Source organism: Astatotilapia calliptera, chromosome 14, assembly GCF_900246225.1.
Source record: "Astatotilapia calliptera chromosome 14, fAstCal1.2, whole genome shotgun sequence".
NCBI classification, from domain to species: Eukaryota; Metazoa; Chordata; class Actinopteri; order Cichliformes; family Cichlidae; genus Astatotilapia; species Astatotilapia calliptera.
The window spans coordinates 15,534,777-15,555,918 of NC_039315.1; the positions used below are offsets into that span (position 1 = coordinate 15,534,777).

General features: G+C 42.3%; 1 protein-coding gene across 2 annotated transcripts; it reads right to left on the minus strand.

The window, feature by feature from the left end:
* Positions 1-3,989: 3,989 nt before the first annotated feature.
* Positions 3,990-20,295, minus strand: relb (v-rel avian reticuloendotheliosis viral oncogene homolog B). 2 transcript variants are annotated; one of them, XM_026192089.1, is made up of 11 exons: positions 18,698-20,295; positions 18,530-18,604; positions 17,613-17,782; positions 13,910-14,185; positions 12,974-13,140; positions 12,784-12,875; positions 12,252-12,383; positions 12,025-12,129; positions 10,465-10,680; positions 7,998-8,069; positions 3,990-6,440 (listed from the first exon to the last, which is right to left on the minus strand). In XM_026192089.1, exons 1-11 carry the CDS (start codon positions 18,729-18,731, stop codon positions 6,016-6,018), a joined length of 1,764 nt encoding a protein of 587 aa, XP_026047874.1. In that variant the 5' UTR covers positions 18,732-20,295; the 3' UTR covers positions 3,990-6,015. The 2 variants fall into 2 exon arrangements, with proteins under 2 accessions (XP_026047874.1, XP_026047875.1); XM_026192090.1 differs by having other exon boundaries at positions 18,530-18,601; positions 18,698-20,005.
* Positions 20,296-21,142: the final 847 nt, after the last annotated feature.

The window sequence follows — 21,142 nt, forward strand, 5'->3', positions numbered from 1 at the left end:
CGAGTTGGGGTCATCAACTTTGACCGGATTTGCTATCTGTAGTGCAGTGACCTGAGTATTCAGCACTGTATTTGTATTTTATTCCAAATGCAGATGCTTTTTGTGAAAGGGAAATCTGACGGTTGTTTTTAAGGAAGTAATTTAGCTCTGTTTTTGTTGACTAAGTGCTTTCATTTCCTAAGATTTTCTGGTTTGGTGACCTTAACCTTAGAGGGTGGAACAACCCAGATAAAATTAGCCAGATGTGCTATAAACTGCTCCATGGTATTTTACTCCAAATTTAACCATGAAAAAACAGTGTTGTATTTAATAAGAGTTGAAGCTGCTGATTGATGTCATAGTTTGGTAATTTTCTCATGGATGTCTTTACAGTCTGACTTGTTTCTACAGCCGAGGAGTCGACCCCTGCTGCCCATAAGGTTTCCACACAGGAAGTGATGTGCCTAAATACAGAAAGTCAGTCATATTCAGCGATTTCAAATCATTATTGGCAAAATAACTCTTTAAACTTCAAAACGAGCGACTGAAGCTGATTGACATGGTGCTAAAAACATTACAGCAGGGGTGTCTAACTTAAGGCTCCCACTTTCGGGGTACCTGTGCTGCCTGGGGGTGGTGCCGGGATGTGACTTGTGTTGGACCTCTGACAGAGACTTTCTTGCATGTTTCTCACACAACAAGCAGGTGTTCACAGCTTCTTTGTCTTCGCTATTGGCATTCTTTTAGTGACTTTCAGCATCTGTATAAAATCAGGCTCTTCTCAGAGTCACAGTCTGTCATTTTTGTCACTCAGCATATTTTAAATGCTCTAGATGCTTCTGTGAGGGGGAGGGTTTCGTCTTGTCAGCAGAGATTTCTTAAATTCTGAGTGGGTGGCACCTGTGTATTTGTCTGATCTCACTCATGTTCACACTCCTATCTACTGATCAGACCAGATCCTCTATATTCCAAAAGCTAGGCTTATAGAGATATAATAGAAGTGACTGAGCTTTTTGTCTCCGATTGTCTCACCGTTTCATGTTAGAACTGTTTTTTAACTCTTTGCACAAGACTCATTTCTAATCTCTGGCCTTTAAGTTGAGCTAAACCTTGACATCAGGTAATTGGTTTTGTTTTTTGTCATTTTATTATTGGCTGCCTGGGAAACATTATGGCCAAGCTGTGTCGTTTGAAATGTGCTACACAAGTAAACTTGACCTTGATCTAAAAACGAGTTCCCCCCCAGACTTCTGTCATCAAACACTTGCTCACAGGTCTGATTGTTGAGTTTTCTCTCTAATATTGTGAAAAGCACACTGAGAAACTCATTCCTGTGATTTGGCCTTATATAAATGAAACTGAACGGATTTTTCACTTACAGGAACGCATTGCATCAGTTTCTCGTAATCAGTTGTGTACATCTAATTGCTGTGGCGTAACTACAGGAGGGAAAAAAAAGTCAATTAAATGGAAAGTCAGCATGAGTTCATCTGAGAGATACCACTGAAAGTTTAAACTTGAAGCTCTTCAGCCTCCTCTTTTTCGTCTTTCCACAACACATGACTCACTCTCTCAGCTCAGCACTCACCAGATACTCCACAGACATACTGAGATATCTGCATGTCCCAGAAATGTAAAGTTCAGACCATTTCTGTTTGAAGCCAGAGACAGAAACTGGTGGTTTATTAGGCCGAGGAAAAAAGGGAAGATTAAGATCAGCACTTTTTTTTTTCTTGAGTTACTGGTGGCTTAAAAAGGGGCCATTCACTAGAAGAACCGCCGATGATAAGGACATGTTTGGTTTTTTAGGAGTAAGCGATAAGGTGCCAGGCGTTAAGTGGTTTCTTCTTCTCAGATTCGAGATTATAATTCTCGGCTGTGTGAATTCAGACATTAAAACAAACAATTATGTGATTATTAGAAAAAAATCACCTAAAGATGAACTGATTAAAATTGAATTCATCCTCCAAAGGAAGCTGCCTGATCAATCCTGGGTTTAAGCAAAAAAGCTTTTCCTTCATACAAGATGAAAATCTTAAAAAGCCCTTACTGTCTAAGGCAAACAGATCCAGTGGACAAGTCTAGACAGGTCTTAGCAGCTGGTTATACAGCACCCTTTCACAGGAAATAAAGTGCATCTCTCTCTGTTTACATAGGATCAAAGGTCTTAGAGATGAGCTCAGTGTGGAGTTTCCCAGAGGCTGTAACTGGAGTATGCTCCAGGGTGATGGATGGGGCCAACAAACGTTAACTTCTGCTTTACTTAACCTGAAGAAAACGGATGCACACAGTCAAATACGGATATTAAAGCACAGCTACAACGATCTCTTTACCACTCAGCAAACACAAGTGTATAAAAATGTCTTAATAACTTGTGTCATGATCATTTAAAAAGGGCAGACACTGAAAGCAACAATGGGAACCACTTTATAAAGGGATGAAAACTAAATATTCATATTAAATGCTACTGCTGAAAAAGCCTTCTAGGCTTGATTTAAGAAAATATTAGTACTTTTTAAAAAAAGGACACCCGCTGTCAGTTCTATTGGAACATTAATAAAAATCGCTGGTGCTTAATAAGTCTTAAAATTAGGCAAATACAAACTCCAATGAATGAGTTACACTGCACCCTTACTTATTTGATCAAATGCAGGGGCAGAGTGAGAAGAACTGAGTACACCCCAGGATTTAAAGCCTGGAAATCCGCTTTTAGTAGCAATAACTTTAAATAAATAAATCAGTTTGGACCACTGTTCGTGACCTAAGGCTTAAACGTGACCTAAACATACTAACAGAGAGTCTGAGATGTAACCCTTCCGCATTTTTTGCAGTTTTCCTCCACAGTCTGACTTTGGGGGACTGAATGATGGAGTTTAGATTATTTAGAAATGGCCTTACAACCATCCCCAAACTGATGGGAAGCAACATTTGCTTCTCTACGATCATTGCTGATGTCTATCCTCCTCTCAGTGGTGTATTAACACACATCTGAATGCTGCAGACCAGCAAACTGACATAGAGGTTCATAGAGGTCCTCACAATTAATTGAGTTTATTTTATTAGCAGCACTTGGCGAATCCTTTCCTTTTAATCCCTACGGAGGCAGTAAGGGTGTACTTAGTCTTTCCTCGCACTGCTTTGGCATCTTGGCTTTTGTTAAGTAATGAATCTGTGTAATACTTAATGCTGTGTCAATCATTTTTCGGTGTATTAACCGTGTTTTAGGACGTGGTAAGGCCAAGATTATTGTTATTATGTCCCAAAATGTAAAGCCTTAGTTCTCTGGCATACTTATGCTCCACATTTTTATTCTTGGACTCTACCTGAGTTTGTTTGCATGACAGCTCAAAATCAATAATTCCTTATTTATCATATACTGGATCTTTGTGAAGCCCCTCGGCCTCTGTGAACATGTTAAGTATATCTCCGCTCACTGTCATCACGCAGCAGATGTATTAATAATAAAATGAGTAAGGTTAACATCCCTGTGTGTCTCAATCGCCAAGTTTCCCCAAAAGCAACGGAGTTACAAAAGAGTGGGTGTTTCACCAGAGTCCACAAAAACTAAAGAGGAAAGCACAAATAGGGCATGTTCCCAGACTGGATTACTGTGAGAAGTGATAGTCATGTTTTAGGCAGAAAAGAAAGGGAAAAAAATAACTATTGTTTCTTTTGAGAGGCTGTGACTAAAGCGACCTCAAGGTGTCTCACAGCCATAAACAATAGGGTGATTTATATCCTCTGGGCTTCTGTCTAATGGGTTGGACAAACAAGTACTTCAAGGTTCTCTTGAGGCATTGAAGATATTTAAAACTACGACGTGACAAGCCGAAAAGCATCTCGGAGATGTCGAAGCTGCCAAGAATCATTGTTTTTATAAGTGAGAGAGCAGCTCAGGAATGTGTGTGGGCGGCAGCTGAATCGCAGCGCCTACATCCCCTTTAACGCACTCTAATCTTTTATTTCTGCCTCTCACTCTGCCTCAACAGGAAGTAATGACACAACAAAAGTTACACACAGACATTTTATTTTTCTCCGACTACTGCACTACACTGTGGGCAGACATGTGATAAGGTGCGATTGGAAATTTGAATGCTTAGCACAAGAGCGAAACTGACAAACAAAAGGAACTGACACAAAGAAAGCCAGAAATAGGAAAAGGGCTGTTTTCTATTACATTTATGTTGATTAAATATTAAACAAGCCAGTGGCTGTGGCAGCCAACAGAGAGCAATAACAGACAGGGACAAAGAAGAATTGATCCCCAACTACTGTACTTGAGACTTTTGGTGATTAAAAGAAAAAAACCAAACCCTTTTATGCTGCCGGCAGCTTCAGCTAAGCAAACAAAACAAATGTCGCACAAACATTTAATACGTGCCATTTTAGTCTCACCTTGCAATTAAAACAGACTGCAATTATGGAAGTTTACAGCTTTTGTGGAGAAGTTTGAGTTCTCCTTTTAAACTCCACACTGAATGTAGGCTTTAAATTAATGCTTGCAGCACTTATGGAAAATAAGGAATGCCAACTTGTTCCCGAAGACTTGACCAGCAAGGCTTTGGGAGCAAAAGAAAAAAAAAGGTACGGGGTTAAATACAGGGCAACAAAGTGCAAAGCAGCAGCAGGAAAGAAGGCACTCTGCTCCATAATGGTTTTGCAGTCTAGCAGAGCAAGCGCAGCAGATAACTCACTACAGGAAGATTGTTCACAAGTGGATACAAGCACCAAAAATGCCACATATATTCTTCTCTGATTCAAGATAGCCGAAGCGTTTGTTATTTTTATATTCACTAGTTTGTATTTACATTTGACAGCATTTCAAGTTGATAATGACAGACGACATAATATAGGGGACTGGTGGTGGGAGGTCCCTGTGTGCTAATGAGAAGTGAACGAACTGAAAAAGCTGAACAAACAGCTTGCTGATCAGGCCCAATATTATGACCACCTGCCTAATGCTGTGTTGGTTCCCCTTTTGCTGCCAAAATAGCCCTGACCCATCGAGGCGCAGACCTCCAGCAGCTCCCACATATCCTCGATTAGACTGAGATCTGGGAAATCTGGAGGCCAAGTCAATGGCTTAAAATGTTCCTGAACCTTTTTTTACTTGTGGCAAGGTGTATTATCCTGCTGAAAGAGGCCACAGCATCACCATTGTTCCTTCCTTGGACCACTTTTAATAGAATCTGACGTGTGTGTGTGGCTTACAGTGAAAAAACTGCTTTGAGTGCCAGCTCAAACAGAAAACACTCAGATGGAAAAAAATAAATTGTAAGTTGTCACAGAAGATCAGACACTGATGATCACTGGTGTGAAACTTAGCTAAGTGTTTAGTACTGACTAACTTGTTGTGTTTAGACATGAGTAAGCCAATAAAACAAACAGCTTAGCAGCACAGTTGTGCGTGGGTCTCCGGCGATTCTAAAGTGGTGTGACGGTAAATGGCGAGCCCCACCTCTCACCCATTGTCTGGGATGAACTGGATACGTGTGCCAGCATGAGAGCACTGAGCCAAGGATAAAGGAGCTCTGAACCAGTGCCATCAAAGGGGTTAAAGTGGAATCTCTCGGCCTGCAGAGCTATGCGCAGCCTTAACTGTCATCAGACCAGCGGAGCAGCATGTAACGTGTTATTTTGCTTAAGTAGGAGTTATACCTTTGACTTAAAGTCAAATCCATTAAAAATCAAGAGAAAACCTCTGAAATGTATTAAATGGATGATATTCTGTGATGAAAGTTCAAGTGGCTGATGGGATTTTTCAAACTTGACTCTAGAGAGACAAGCATATGCATTTTGGCACTTGTATCCACTTTTGAAGGATGGTTTCAGTTTTCTGCTGCGCTAATCAGTACCAGTCTCATACTAAAAACAAAGCAGGCGATAGCTTGTTAGCTTAGCACAAGTTCTAGAAACAAGGGGAAGCGGTAAACTAGCTTAATGTGCTCACATGGCAGTGACATAAAACTGTCAGCAAGGAAGTGACCAAGATGTTAAAAGATGACAGAAACAGCTGTAAACTGTGCTACACGATCCTCAAAGTTCCTCTTCCGTTTTCACCTGAACCGTGCTATCCTGGGGCTCCAACTGCGGGTTCTGGCTCTCGCTGACGAGCATGTTGAATTGCAAGTCACTGTAATGGGAAAAGTCCTGCAGGAAGCCGGAGTTCTGGTTGAAGTTCATATCCACATTAGCAAAGGGGGAGGCAGTGATGTCCAAGTTGCCAGGCACGAGTGAGGAGAAGTTTGGGTTATTGAAGACCTCCCAAAATTCAGGCATGTCTACCAACTGGTTGTAAACGGCCGCCTCGTCTGTGTTTGAATCGACTGGATTGCAGTAACGCGGTTCCGCCGCAGCAGGTGTGCCGGGCAGGACAGGGTGCGACCGCTCTTGTGGCGACATCATGTTTTGGGCCTCTGGGAGGAACTGGATGACCTGATCTGAGGCAGGTGCGCTCTTGGCTGAAACAGATTACGTTACAGAGAAAACAAAGCTGTTAGAAACATGATGAATGGTCAGTTATTAGACGGAGGTCTTTGTACCTGGATTGTGACATGTGATTCTCAACCTTTTTTAAAAAGCACACACACACAGCTGCCAGTCTTGAAAAAGGTCTTCACTGAGATTACGGGAGGAGAAGTGCAGAGCCAGCTGTGTGATCATTTTGAAAGGTGTTTGTCTCATTGTTAATCTGTAGTACTTTATGCCACAAGGACTGTTTTGCCTTGTTTATATCAGTCAGACCAGGCTATGAAATGGAAATAACTGTGTGAAAAACCTCCAAAACAACCCCACAGCTGAGTCGACATCAACCAAAACTAGCCTTCATGAAGGTGGAACTTGCTGCTCTTTAGTTTTAACCTTTTGTACAGTTTACCCTGTTGCTTTTATTACACACCATCTTTATCTTGTTTGGTGTATCTATATATGTATAACACATAAAACTAGTCTATCTTCATGTGATAATCAGTCATAGAAATGACATGTCACATAAGGAGTATTTGTGGCTGACCACTTCCTCTTTTGTCATGTCTGTGTATTCCAGTGGTCGAGTTTGGCATTTTTGGCAAATGTCATGTTAGCATGTGATCTGTTCTTCATCATGCAGTGATGAGTAGACAGAAAATGATTAAGTGTGATTTTTTTTTTGAAGGGCATTGTGATTCGTCCCAATTACAGAAGCTGCCATGTGTCTAATAGTGCATCTTCACAGCAGACGTGTTGACTCTTAGTAGGTGTGGTTAATGGCACAAACACCAACTCAACTGTTCCACTGAGGTTTCTGTAATTTACCCAAGTGAGCATGACCAAGACGCCCTTTTTTTCCAGAGGAAAATAAATGAATGGCTCACTTGCACCTCGTTTCCACCAATGCAGTGCTGGTGTGGAGCTGGTGTGGGGGGCTTTCTCAGGAAAAAAAAAGCTTTGAGACCCAAACGCTACTAGCAGGTGTTGGAGTAATTTCCATGCAAAAAAATAAATAAAAAATGCATCTGCTAGTCATGGGTGAAATTCCTGCACACTTAATTTTGTTTCAGTTTTGGTGTCAGCAATTCTGTGGCACCAACCTGGGCCACAATGCCACCGGCCCTTTTTCAGGGGAAATATGTGGAACAGGTTCTAGATTATGGACTGGTCCTGCATCAGTGGAAAAGGGGCTTTGCGGTTCTTGAAGTCAGGCAGATAGACTACAGTTTAAACCTGGATTTTGAGAAGACTGGCTATCATTTAACAAGCAGTTTGAACATGATTGTGAATAGCTTTAATCTGGACTGAGTGTCAAGTTAAAATAAAAATAATTGTATTCACTTAAAGGCACTTTATGCTTTTTGCATGATGAAATCCAAAAAGTTTAGATTTAAAATGTTGGTTTGCTGTGCTTTTCCTGTTGTATTAAGTCACAATATTTTGAGTGAGAATATGTAAACATGGAGCCAGAGAGGTGGCACACCCCAGTCAAACAGTTCACATGCTGAATTGTAAAAACACAAAGATCAAACTGACAGTCTGAACCTCACCTGTCACACAGGGCTTCTCCTTGAGGTTCACCTCTGACTTTAGCCTTGTCTTCCGCTTCACCTCGTACGGGTCTGAAATGAGAAATGAAACGCTGTCAGTGTTTAGCAATAATCTGCTGCATCTGTTTTTTTAATTTGTGAGCACTATGACTGGTAAAGAGGAGAGAGAACTGGCTGACATGATGGAGAGAAAGAAGGTGGCTGTATTGCGTGTGCAGGAGACCACGTGGAAAGGCCAGGAGCGCTGGAGGTGGATTCAAAATGTTCTATTGTGGTGTACATAGTGCTGTGGACGCGCAGAGAGTGTCAGACAGGATCATGGGTGTGACGGTGGAAATCAGAGGGGTGGTTTTCATTGTTATCTGTGCGTATGCCCCACAGGTTGGATGTCATTTAGAAAAGAGAGGGGAGTTCTGGAGCAAGTTGGATCAAGTGGCAGAGAGTGTCCCCAAGGGGGGAAAGAGTAGGACAGACTTCAATGGACATGTAGATGATGGGAAGAGAGGTGATGAGGAAGTGTTGAGTAGGAATGGTATCAAGGAATGCCGAAGGAAAGATGGTGGTGGCCGGTGACGTAATGGTGGAATGAGGACGTACAGGAAAGTATTCAAAGAGGCTTACAGTGAGTTGTATGTGAGGCTGGACACCAAGAAAGGAGATAAAGGTTTGTTTTGATTGGTTAAACAGAGTGATCGAGCTGGAAAGGATTTGCAGCAGGATGGAAATGTACTAATGAGTAAGGAGAGTGTGCAGAGAAGGTGGAAGGAGTACTTTGAGAGAGAAAAAAGACAGAGGACAGTTAATGAACATGAAAGTGCAGTGAGGAGGAAGTGAGGACAGCTATGAAGAGGAGGAAGAACAGAAAGGTGGCTGGTCCTGATGACATAAGTGTGGAAGTGTAGAGATGTATAGGAGAGAGGACAGTGGACTTTATGACCAGAAGAAGGAGGGAGACCGGCGGAAAAGTGAATCTATAGGGAGTAGAGATGGACCGATTCGATATTACGTATCGGTATCGGTCCGATACTGACCTAAATTACTGGATCGGATATCGGAGAAAAATAAAAAATGTAATCCGATCCATTAAATATCACGAAAGCACCTCACAAAACTTGCAACACGCCGTAACTCACCTCAGAACGTTAGCATGTCGGAGCAGTATGCATCACGTGATAGAGCGGCTGTGGCATGCGGGACCTGTGGTCTGGATAGCATGTGGAGCTTCGCTAGCAACCCGGCATTTCATCTCCGACAAAGTTATCCCGAGAGAAGTAAAGCAAGTGTGTAAGTCCATCTCTGAATGTTTGTAAAGCATTCCTGCGTTAAGCTTAACGAGCGACTGCCTCTCGCTCTCCGGCTGCTACTTCAATCGTGAAACTGCTTAAATGATCAGCTGATCGGCTTTTCTGTCGCGAGTCCGTCTCTCTTGTTTGTTTTTGGCCCACTTTGCACCAGAAAGAGGAAACCAGCGGCTGAACAACAGCAGCACGTTTAAGCTTGATCAGCTGTTGTTAGAATTTATTTAATATTACTTTCTACACCAGGATCTTTTTCTACGTAGCTGACGGCTGGTAACTGTGCAGGGGCGGATCTAGCAAAGTTTAGCCAGGGGGGCCGATAGGGCATTAACAGGGAAAAGGGGGCACAAAGACATACTTTTCTTTCTTATTCTCATTTAAAATGTCTAGCTTTTAATAAATAATTATCTGACACACAAAGTTTTAATTTGATGTAAAATGAATAAAAGTCAATTACTGTATATAGTGACTATTAAGTCTAATATATATACCCTAGTAAGCTATAGTACTTTTTCCTTTGGGAAGGTACCATCTGTGCAGTCTGCAATTTTGTTGAAGAAAGATGTTGAATCTATTTAATATTTCTTGAAAAATAATTGATTTCTGTGCATTTTTTTTCACACTGCATCAAATTAAGGTTGATTACGTCGATTAAGCATCATGAGGTGGAGTGTGAGGGGTGGTTCCCTATTTTTTATTTATTTATTTTTGTTGTTGCTGGGAGTTGGAACCCTATTAGTTAGGTTGCTTAATATATATGCTAAGTACTCTTTAAAATACCAGAATAGGGAGGATGGTGTAGGTTTAAGTTTATTAGATTGATCAGTATTGCTGAACTATGAAATATTTTTTTTGTATACAGGTATAACAGAATAGCTTTAGTGTAGTTGTTGTTTTAAACTTGAGTATGAACTTGCAGACTTGCAAAATGCAGCAAGATATTTTAAAAAACAGTTTTGTTGATTAAAAAACACTATATCGGATTCATATCGGTATCGGCAGATATCCAAATTTATGATATCGGTATCGGTATCGGACATAAAAAAGTGGTATCGTGCCATCTCTAACAGGGAGTAGAGATAGTGGAGGCTCATGGATGTAGTGAAGGAGGACGTGCAGAGGGTTGGTGTGGCAGAAGAGGATGTTAGGGAAGTCCAGTGCTTACTGACCTGGATTGCGAGGCAGGTACTTGAATGTAACGGGCTCGCTCTCCATCTGGTCTGAGATGCGACGCAGGGCCAGGTTGACTTCCACTTCCTCTGTGATGTCTTGGTCCTCGTAGGGCGGAGTCTTAAACACGATGGCGATCTGTCGGTGCACGTCTGTCTGGGCAAACTCCCCGTTCGCCTTCCACGACTCTCGCCTGAAGATGATCTCGATGTCGTCTGAGGACCAAACACGCAAAGCTCTTTATTATTCAAGAAACATTAGAACATGTTTGTGTTCTCATTCATCCAGGTCATGGGAGTCTTTAACAAGAAGCTTCTTCACTTCTGGGAGTCCCAGGTTTTATTACATTAGGGACTCCGTAATGGTCAGCACCTAGGCTCATGGGACCCTTGACTCCAAGGCCACCTTCCTGTTCGCCTTAAGAAGCGAAGAAGCCTCTTAATTAAGAATCGATGAGAAAATGTTTCAAAAAGGATCCAAAATACAAAGAAGATTAAAAATAAAACCTTTTTTTTAGAGGAATCAAAACTTTTAATACTTTAATTCAAAATAATTAGGTCACAACAGTTTTCTTCTTTAGGGCACGTTACCACCTGGAAACCACCTACAAGTCCTCCTTCATCACATCCACACACCTCCTCTTTGTGCTTTCTTCTTCTCTGACGGCATCTTTCTACCTGCAAGTCTTCACTGCACATGTCCAAACAAACTCAGGCTCATCTTTCTTACTTTGTCCCAGAACCGTCCAACCTGAGCGGTCGCTGTGATGAGCTCCAAACATCTCAGCATGTCAAACTCAGCTTCTTCCAGGTCTTTTCATACGTTTCATGCAATGTAACTGATCTCTCAGCTGCCTTCTTAACTTTTACTTTCATGTTGGTATCCTTCTGTCACAACCCAGTACCCTTTTCTTCACCTCTTTTTCACACCCCAGTTGTTCTGGATGGTTGACCCCAAGTATTTAAACTCAACCACCTTCACCTCCTCCATCATCCTCACCAAAACACATTTTCTACTTTGCTCCTTCTCACCTTCACTCCTTTTCTCTACACAGGAAACCCCCACAGCTCCCCGTGTAGACCGACACATCATACGCAAACATAATATTCCACAGAGTCAGATCTCATCTGCCAGCTTGAGAAGCTCTCAAAAGCAGCTTCTCAAATTCACTTTTAACCAGTCTGTCGCTCCTACCACACACTATTGTCTCAGTGCACCCATGCATATCCTGCATCGCTCTCACACTTCTCTCTAACACTCCTGACTTCCTCATGCAGCACCGCACCACCTTCCTGGGCACCCCGTCACATGCTTTCTCTTAGTCAAGAAAAACACAATGTGACTCTACTTTAAGTTACAAAAATGTGGGTGTGTGTGGGTTGTTTTTTTTAATAACACAAACACAAAAATCTCATTTAAAAGTTAACTAAAGCTCCAAAGCCCTACAAGTAAACTTAGATTGTAATCAGGCTCTTTGTCGCGTTTCTGAATAGTGGAAACTGGACTTGTTTTATGTAATCTACTCCTGGAACCTAACTTCAAAAAAACTTTCCTGTTACCTTTCTGCACTTTGTCACACAACATGTAGACCTCCGTCTTGCCAGTGCAGGGACCTTCATACAGGTTCAAATGGGTGATCTTCAGCTGTGATGTAGTTGTTGCCTCTGGAATTAAAAAAAACATGCACGACAAAGCGTGAGAATAGGGAAGTACGCTGCCTTATTTTTGGCGCGCTTGGTTGACTGCGGTCAAGGCTTTTCGGTGTGTTTGTCTGGTTATGTCTTACTCTTGTCATAAATGGGCTTCGACACCACCGGGCTGAGATGGTCTTTCCTGCCGTCCTGCCACTCGAGCTCGCACTGAAAGCACAGACGCACTGAATTCATGTCCATGTCTTCAATGCCCTTCGAATGCCCGGCTGAGGGGAGAACAGAGACAAAATGGGTCAGTGAGGACAGAAAAAACTGCCTTTATATATGTGAATAAGATAAGATAACCTTTATTAGTCCCACACGTGGGAAATTTGTTTTGTCACAGCAGGAAGTGGACAGTGCAAAAGTTATGAGGCAAAAATTAGAATACAATAAGAATAAATACAGTACACAGCTGTACAGAATAGAATAAAATAAAATACTATATACAGTAGAATAAAATAAAATAAATATACAATAAGATAAAAATAGAATACAAATACAAATACTATATACAACTGAGTAAAAATACAACGATGACAGAAAGGATTATTGCACTTAGTATTATTGAATGAAGAATAACGTGGAGATTAAGGTGCGGTGTATTGGCATACGTCTCCCACTCACTCTGAAATGGGTCGATATTTAGACTTCTTCGCTTCTGAAGTGAAATGTCCAGCTCTTTCCGCCTCACACACTGAATACCAAGGTTAGCGAAGCTGGGTGTAAAAACAAGGGGAACTGTTCAAATAAAATGTAAAGACACACCACGAATTTTAAGGTATCAAAATGGCAGGGATCGAAGGCGAATGCTCACCTGTGACGTCGGTTGTTGCGAGGGTTGAATGTGACAAAACAGATCCCTGTACCATTTGGACAGTCTTTACCCACGAGGCAGTGGGGGTGAGGCCGGTGTGGGAGGTCTTTGGTCACCAAAGAAACTGTGACGTTGACTTTCTTTAAGCCGTCGATGGAACCCTGAATCTGAAAGAAAGAAAAGAACAAGATTTATAGCAAAAATCCAGAATAAGTTCAGAGCTGTGATGCCTATTAATGTGATTTTCTTGATAGAAAACAGAAAAAGTTGTCTAAAGTTCTTAATTTTTTCCCTGACCAACAGACCAAAGCTGTTGTAATATGCCAAACTAAAGCAGATAACCCTGACATCTGAGAAACTTGGCTTGAAAAGAGTTGAAATAAAAGCCGATTAACCTTCTCTATCTGTTGCTCCAGGATTTTTTGTCTCTTTCCCCCTCAGACATTTTTCAGGGGCAGACTTTAAACAATAGGTTTCTAGAAGGTCATTACAGATTTCCTGATGTATTACAATAAAAATATAAATAAAAGCAAAACTAAGTCCTCTCAGGTACCAGTTTCATCCAAAAACAATGACAGGTTAACACCATTGTTCACCGCTATTAATATCCATTATGCAACCGGACATTTCCTTGACTAAACTTTATATAACCTGGTAACCACCAAGTCAATGTGTGAATGATCGTGACGTGTAGATGTGTGTGGCAGTGTTTTTTAGTAAGCAGCTGGGGGATATACCTCCTTGTATCTCACTGCACTTGAGCTGGGATTTGTGGGGACTTTCTAATTGATTCAGACAAACCACATTTTTTTCAGTCTCCACCCATTTCAGACAGGAGGGGTCAAGTGAACAGAGTAAACAGGATCAGCTGTGGTTAAAAGTGCCTAACTGCCTCTGAGGTCGTGTAAACTCCCCTTCTGAAACAAAAACTCCTACCTCTATCGTAGGCAGGGTCTTTTCAGTGTGGGTGCTGGATGCTCCCAGGATGCTGCCCGCCGAGCGTCCTTCACATTCATAGCGAAACCTCATGCCTCTGTCTTTGGGCTCCTCCACTATCGCGAGCTTGGGCTTGTCCAGAACACGCTCCAGAATGTCCGTGTCGCCTCGGTTCTGAGAGGACGGGATGCCGGAGTTCTTCGAGTTCAGCAAACACGAGGACCCTCGCCCAGAGGAAGGATGAGTCGATGCCATATCCATGACAGGGAGGACTGGCTGATGGGGGGGACAAGAGAAAGCAATTTAAAAAAATTGACTTAAACATATTTACCTCGCACTAGAAACTTCTGGCAGAAATGAAAAGATGCAGACAACATGCAACAACCAACCAAGCCTCACGACTGTCCCTAAAGGCTGGTGATGCACATTAGATGAGTCTTTTATAACCTGATCTAATGAGTAAAGATAATTTCTGTACTCGAAAGACTTCAAAGCAAATCCACAAAGCATCTGAAAGAAGAAACAATAGTTGTTGTTTTTTTAATTTTCCCCCACTGGTTTGTGTTTATTTTATGTTTTAACCATTTCTTTATCATGTTTGTGATCTCGATGCTTTTTATTTCTGCTCTGGTCTTACCTCATGCCCCCACGGTTTCTTTTCCCTATTCCATCTGTTTTAGCAGGAAATGTAAAAGTCAGATGGCTCGACTTGATGTTTCTCATGAAAACTTAATTTACACTCAGAGGTTTTCTTGCTTTGGATGTACAAATGCGGTGAGTCAGTTTGCTGACAGCATGAAACATCTCTCCAGTTGAACTATGCCTTTAGATTTCCGATCATCAACTATCGACCTTTCTCAACACTCTTCCAAGAAGAAAAACTGAACTTCTGCAGTAAAATAAAAGTACTGGCAACTGCCAGTGCTACCCCTCAGACTCCCAGCAGACGCACCTGTGGTATCAATTACAAAATCCTACGTCATCTTGTCCTCAAGTTATCGCATTCACAAACTTAGGTGCCCACGTCACCGGCCTCGGTGAGGTGACGACAATACATGATCAGCCTTTTACGGCTGAGGAGTAAAGACCTGACAAGTCACATTTCATTCACTCGATGTGTAAAGGAGATGAAGTCACCAAGTCAAATACGCAGGCATTCGCAACCAGTTACAACCTATAAGAATATCTACAGTTTCGAAGCACTGACTCACTTTCAAAGCACAACTTCATAAAATCCTTTTAATAAAATGTTTCCCTTCCGAACGTCTAGGTTATTTAATTTAAAAACCAAGTGTGATGTTTCAGTATTTCACCATTAAAAAAATACAATGAGAGAAAAGTGTCAAAAATGGCAACAAATGCAATTTAATATCTCAGAATATTTCTAAATGATTACTTTGCATCTTTTTGTAGCAGCTCAGCTCCCATTTTGGGAACCCCCATGTTAAACTGAGACACTCTATATAAAGCAGCTGAAAGTAGTTCCACTTTGACAAGCTAAAATACTACAATGGTACTTTTTACACACCAGTGTGTCTGTATTAACAGTCTAATGATGTTACACGGTTTTGCGGTTTTACTGCTGAAAGAGCTTTTTTTTCCCCGCCTCGACATCTTCATAGTTTTAATGAAGAAAAACGACCTCATGTCTCTTGGGCAGTGATGACACTACAGATGAAGCATGCAGTGAAAGAACTGACTCATGGCGTGTGTTTCTTTTTGTTTTCTCTCCATACATGTGCTTTCTATCAGTGAGCAGAGTTAACCTCGTGCTCTGCGACTCCTCCTCTTGCATATGATGTCTTATTTTTTCCGTTACACCGCAGACCACCGAGCTTTTTCCGCTCCCACTCAAGACTTTGTATCTCTTTTTTGTCTTTGCTGCTTTTAGTTTCTCTCTTTCTCTGCAGTGCCATCCTCGCTCATTTGTTTCTGCTCATCGAGGCGCCTGATTGCTTTCTCTTACATCACCGTGAACCCAAAGTTATCACAAATCAAGTTTCACCCGACTCACTGCAGTCTATCTGCTGTAGCTAATCAAAAAAAAAAAAAAAACAGAAGATAAGAATGATAATGATCAAACCTGCAGGTAAGAAAAGTAGTAAAGAAGTCGCCTCCTTTGTCAGACGTGTTGCTGTGAATCATTAAACCATCGCTGCAGAGATGTGGTGATACCTCTGCATGAGATCATGTTTCATAATATCCTGTCGAGCCCCAGACGTCTTTGGTCAAAGTGTTTGTATGCACCCCTGCAATCGTGTTAGCCCCCTCCCCAAAAGAAGAAAAGAAAAAAAAAAAAGGACTGGACCTTTCAACAAAAGCCTGCTACACCGAGCCAGCAAACGGAAATAGGAAGTCAGCTCAGCCTTACGCCCTTCAGCCAATCACAGCACTGACACGGGGGTGAAAAATGCAACCTTTCGTCTCCGGTGGGTTTGGCTTGTAAACAGAAAGGATGGCAAACTGAAAGCAGGAGTCAGATTACAGCTCTTCCAAAATGTCCTCTCCACTCCCCAAGCCCACCTCCTCTATAACAACAACAAAAAAAAAAGCACAAAGAGGTGTGCCACGCTCCCTCACAAGCTGCAAAACCTCTTCAAACCCAGCAACATAACCTGTGCAGCTCATTCACTAAGAGAAGGCTGAACTACTCTTCTACCGCCCTTCATTATTACCCATCTGTGCGGTCACTACAGTGCCTCTCTTATCAGATTACAGTCTTTCTGAGCTCCCGCTGCCTGTAAACCACGTGCTTTCTGGTAGAAGCCTGACCTGCCGAGTTGCCTAACGGCTGCTCTGTGCCACACAGCAAAATAGCCAACCGTCTGCAGGCTGCACATGAATCATGCAGCACTTCATACCACCGACATTCAATCCTCACAACAGCCTCATTATGAGAGCTGCAGCCACCGCCGAGGAGGAGGAACAGACGCTTCCTCTGAACGTGTTTTATATCAACCGCCTTTCAATAATAGCACAAAGACAATATGGGAAATAAAACTACTGTTGCTAATAATAAACAGAGGGAAGAGCATAACAACCTGCCCATCTGTGTGACTGCTTTGCATAAACAAATGATAAGAAAACCTAAAAAAAACAATCAGAGAAGCCAAAAGCAGATTTTAACAGTTTCTTCTCATAAATAAAATGTTTTAAGTTTTAGCTGAATCCATTAACTGTTTTAATGTTTATGTTGCCCAGCTAAGATAAGAAAAGGCTAAAAATAAGAATGCCATCATTATTGTTATCATTGTTTATTAGTCATAACCTTTCTCCAGACAGCTTAGACTCCAGTTTCCTACCTGTTATACAGTCATAGCAGCCAAAGTGATTGAGTATTTACAAAATAGGTGCATGTACTGACATTTATTTCTCTGGCTCTTATAAATTAAGTATCAGGTATATTGATTATGACTTGATCTAGTTCAATAGAACCTGGATCGAAGTAATGAGCACAAATTTTGCCAAGAAAAAAAAATTGTAAAAAAAAAAACAACTGTAAAAAATTATGCCCCTATTCACCGCAGGCTGGCAGCTTTCACAGCCCACAGCTGATATAAACACCTCTCTGCTTGGCACCCTTGGGTGTTGCCAGCAGTCTTTCTGGGTAACGTATGAAACTGTGAAATGAGCTGGAAACCAGAAAAATCAACACCCTGCATGACACCACCTAAAAACAACAACAAAAAACAAACAAACAAACCTTAGACGAGGTGCCTCTTGCAACCAGCACCGGCTTGGATGTCTGCGTTGGTTTGTGGATGGGGGTTGGTGTCGAACAGGGGAGGCCAGCAGGTGGAGGAGGTGGTCCAGGTAGTCCAGATAGGGAGGGTGCTACCTGCTCACTTTCTGTGATATATTCTTGAATCAGGTCTGTGAATGAATACAAACTGATGGTGAATCCAAAGTGAAAGTGCAAATGTGATAAAAATCTGACACCACTTTAGGGCAGCAGCTGTGCTGTTTCTTTATGTTTTTGGATTTGAAAGCAGAAACACTTCCATTAACATCTTTCAAACCTAATAGTATATTACTGCAATCTATTTTAAGACGTGGCAACGTGTCACAAGACACAGTGTGTCAGAATTTGAGTGGTTACCACCTCACATGAACCGTTTCCTCTGTTTTGTTTTTGTCACTGGTGCATGAATCTGTGGCACGTTGTTTCAGCACTGCACCAATAAAAAAAAACAAAAAAACAAGCCTGGTGCCATGTAGCCAGCCTCAGTTTAACCAGTGAAAGTGAATCTAGAGCAGTGGTTATCTGCAGGTAAATATACCTTTTGGGGTGGTTGTGGTCTGTCATGTCTGACACTTTGTCAGAAATCATGAAACATTAAACAAAGCAAGCATCTGCAGCACAGTTTTCAAAGTTAGATAAGAGAAATCAGCTGTTGTGACTTTTTTCACGTTTAATTTAATGTCCCAAATGTTGAGTTCTCCTTCTCTGACATCGGAAATAAGACAACCTAAGATTAAACAAGCAGGAACTCTGATGATGGTTCACGCCTCCTGCCAGAGGTCATCTCAGGTCACCGTAATGCCTCCCCGCTTCCGGCAGATGCACGCAGAGCCAAAACAAAACAAAACATAACAAAACAAAAAAGACCCACCACTCACCGAAATCTATAGAGTTGAGGCTCGAATAATTGTCGTCCTGCGGGTCAATCCCGGGAAGGGGTGTTGTCTCCTCTGCTGTGAAAAATCACATGCCTCAGGATGATGTCAGCGCTTTTACGCACAAACACACGCAAAGATTCAACAGGTTTACAAAAGACAACCACCCACCAGAGGTACCGTTGACCATGTCCATGTCTATCATGGCATGCGTACAGTCTTTAAGACCACTTTGAGGACCTTAAACTCCACCGCCGTGTCCTTGAATTCTTCCTTGAGAACTCTCCAAACCGGATGACTCTGGGTTTTTTCCGTCTCGGCCCAAACCTTCGTCCTGAACTCTGAAACAGCTCCTTAAACCACCAGTTAGACTGCACAGCGGCTCAGAGTGTCTGTCTGATCCCGAGGAGAAATGTCAAACCGTCCCGAAGCCATGCGTGGAACTAAGTGTGCTCCGCTTTTGTGTTTCCGGCAGGCTTCGCGATTGGCTGCTAGACGCGTGGAAATCCCCCTCCGCGCGTAACGTCACCTCACAGATGGGAAACCCCCCCCGCGACAGCACGAACCAAACTTTTAATCAAACGGCGCTTTATTGATTTGCATAATGCATCATAGTGAGGCCAGAAAAGGCATTTTACCCTTAAAAGCCGATTTCCCCCCTCATTATATATGTAAACTGACCGCACGTATCGGCGGCTCGTCTTGTTTTCATATCGGCTTCAGCGCATATGCAAATCGGTTTTTAACTATTCAAATTAGCCTCTATCCCAGAGCTAATGCACCTATTTTTAGCACAAAGAAGTCAAAAAGCCAGCTCTTTCTCAGCCACACGCCCTCTGATGCATTTCTCCTGGTTACATCATGTCTTTATCACGTTTCTCCCGGTTCCTCCAATCAGGGAGAAGTGGGAATTTCATAAGAGCAAAGTAAAAGTTACAATTTCAAAAAAAACAAAAACAAAACCCCCTCCCATTAGAAACGGCGCCTCTTCTCCTCTCAACTTAAAAACTCTGACAAACTGCTGAAAAGTTACGAGGCGCAGCAGCGACACCTGCTGGTCGCCCAGAAGACAGACGATTTAAAGGAAATGGAAATCGAAAGCGGGGCGTTTAGGGGAAGCAGTGACTCAGCAGGGAGCAGATTAAAAAACAAAAATAAAGCAAGCCAGCTGCAGGCATGACCCACACGCTTCAGCCTGAGCTCTGCAACGAGAGGATAAGCTGCGAGTCCTCATATTTTGAAGGCAAAATATGCTGTTTGTTTTTTTAACTGTTTTTAGCTAAAACTTTATAGGCACACAGCATTTCCTGGAGGTCACATGTCTTTACTTGAGTCAAAAGTAGACCCATCAGTGTTTCATGACACCAAGCATCACCTACACCTGTCACCGGTGTGCTCCTAACATAACAGTGTTTCCACTTGCCTCAACTGTCAGTGCAATGGGGAAACAGCGCCCTCCCTCCTGGTTTGGCACAATGACTGTAAAGAAGAAAAAAGTCTTTTATACAGTTGTTGTTGTGGCCGTTTATTTGAGGCTGGCTGCAGTAATCACTCCCAGTCTGTTAAAGCTATACGAGAGGTGAGTTGTATCTAGAGTAGTTATGTTTTATCGATACATAAAACTTGTTTTATCAACTGACGAACACAGTGTATGAAGTATTTAGTACACCAGTTGGTGTACTCTTCATTTGTTTAACACTGTATAATACATATGTTTTTTGGGACTGGTTTGCCAGAGGTGGCCCACACATGGGCACAGCACAAGGCCAGTTGCATACACACTGGTTGTCCTGTGCTGGCCCATGTGTGGATTACCTCTGGCAAACCTGATTTGGGCCACGAAAGGGCCGTCATTCTTTGCGGCATGTGGGCCATCTGTAGGTGGTGTGCAGCCATAGGCCAGTTGTAGAGACAATGCTGGCCCTGGGCTGGCCCAGAACAGTTTCAGCTCTGGCCCCAGATGTCAGCCTAATGTGTAACTTAATCAAGCCATGCAATAACAACATGTGCCAGAACATGCAAAACAGTGCAAAAGTAACATGCTGAACTCTGTTCAGACAGTGAATGGACTGATTCTTATATAGCGCTTTTCTACTCTCCCAGATTACTCAAAGTGCTCTATACAACATGCCACATTCACCTAATCACACACTTTCGCTTAACTGAGTGCTTCCTAACTACATTCATACTCTTGACATGCAGACTGGAGGAGCCAGGGATCGAACCACTATACCTTCCGATCAGTTTGTAACCTGCTCTACCTCCTGAGCTACAGCCTCCCACTGGCAAAGATGAGTAAACCCTCACTAGGTTTTGGATGAAATGTACACTCAAAAACCTGTCAAACCTGCATTTGAAACATTGGCTACCATAGCAGTATAGTATTGCAGCATGGCATTTTGGTCTTCTAATTTAAATAGGAAAATAGGAACATAAATAGTGCCATCATTGCCAGACGTGGCCCACATCTGGTTGACAAAACACCAGTCAGTCAGAAGTGCCAGCTTGATGCCAGATCTTCTTCAGGGCCAGACCTGTTTTCTGTGGGCCTGGGCCACATAAACCAAACCACAATCAAGCCAGATATGGCATGCCATCACATAGTGCCATCTATAC

Excerpts from the sequence above, each read along its gene's own strand:
- relb (XM_026192089.1), bottom strand. The coding sequence starts at position 18,731 with ATGATAGACATGGACATGGTCAACGGTACCTCTG. Across the intron at positions 12,876-12,973 it reads CGCAACAACCGACGTCACAG|CTTCGCTAACCTTGGTATTC; the intron begins GTGAGCATTCGC and ends TTTTACACCCAG. Across the intron at positions 8,070-10,464 it reads GTACCTGCCTCGCAATCCAG|ACCCGTACGAGGTGAAGCGG; the intron begins GTCAGTAAGCAC and ends TTCTCATTTCAG.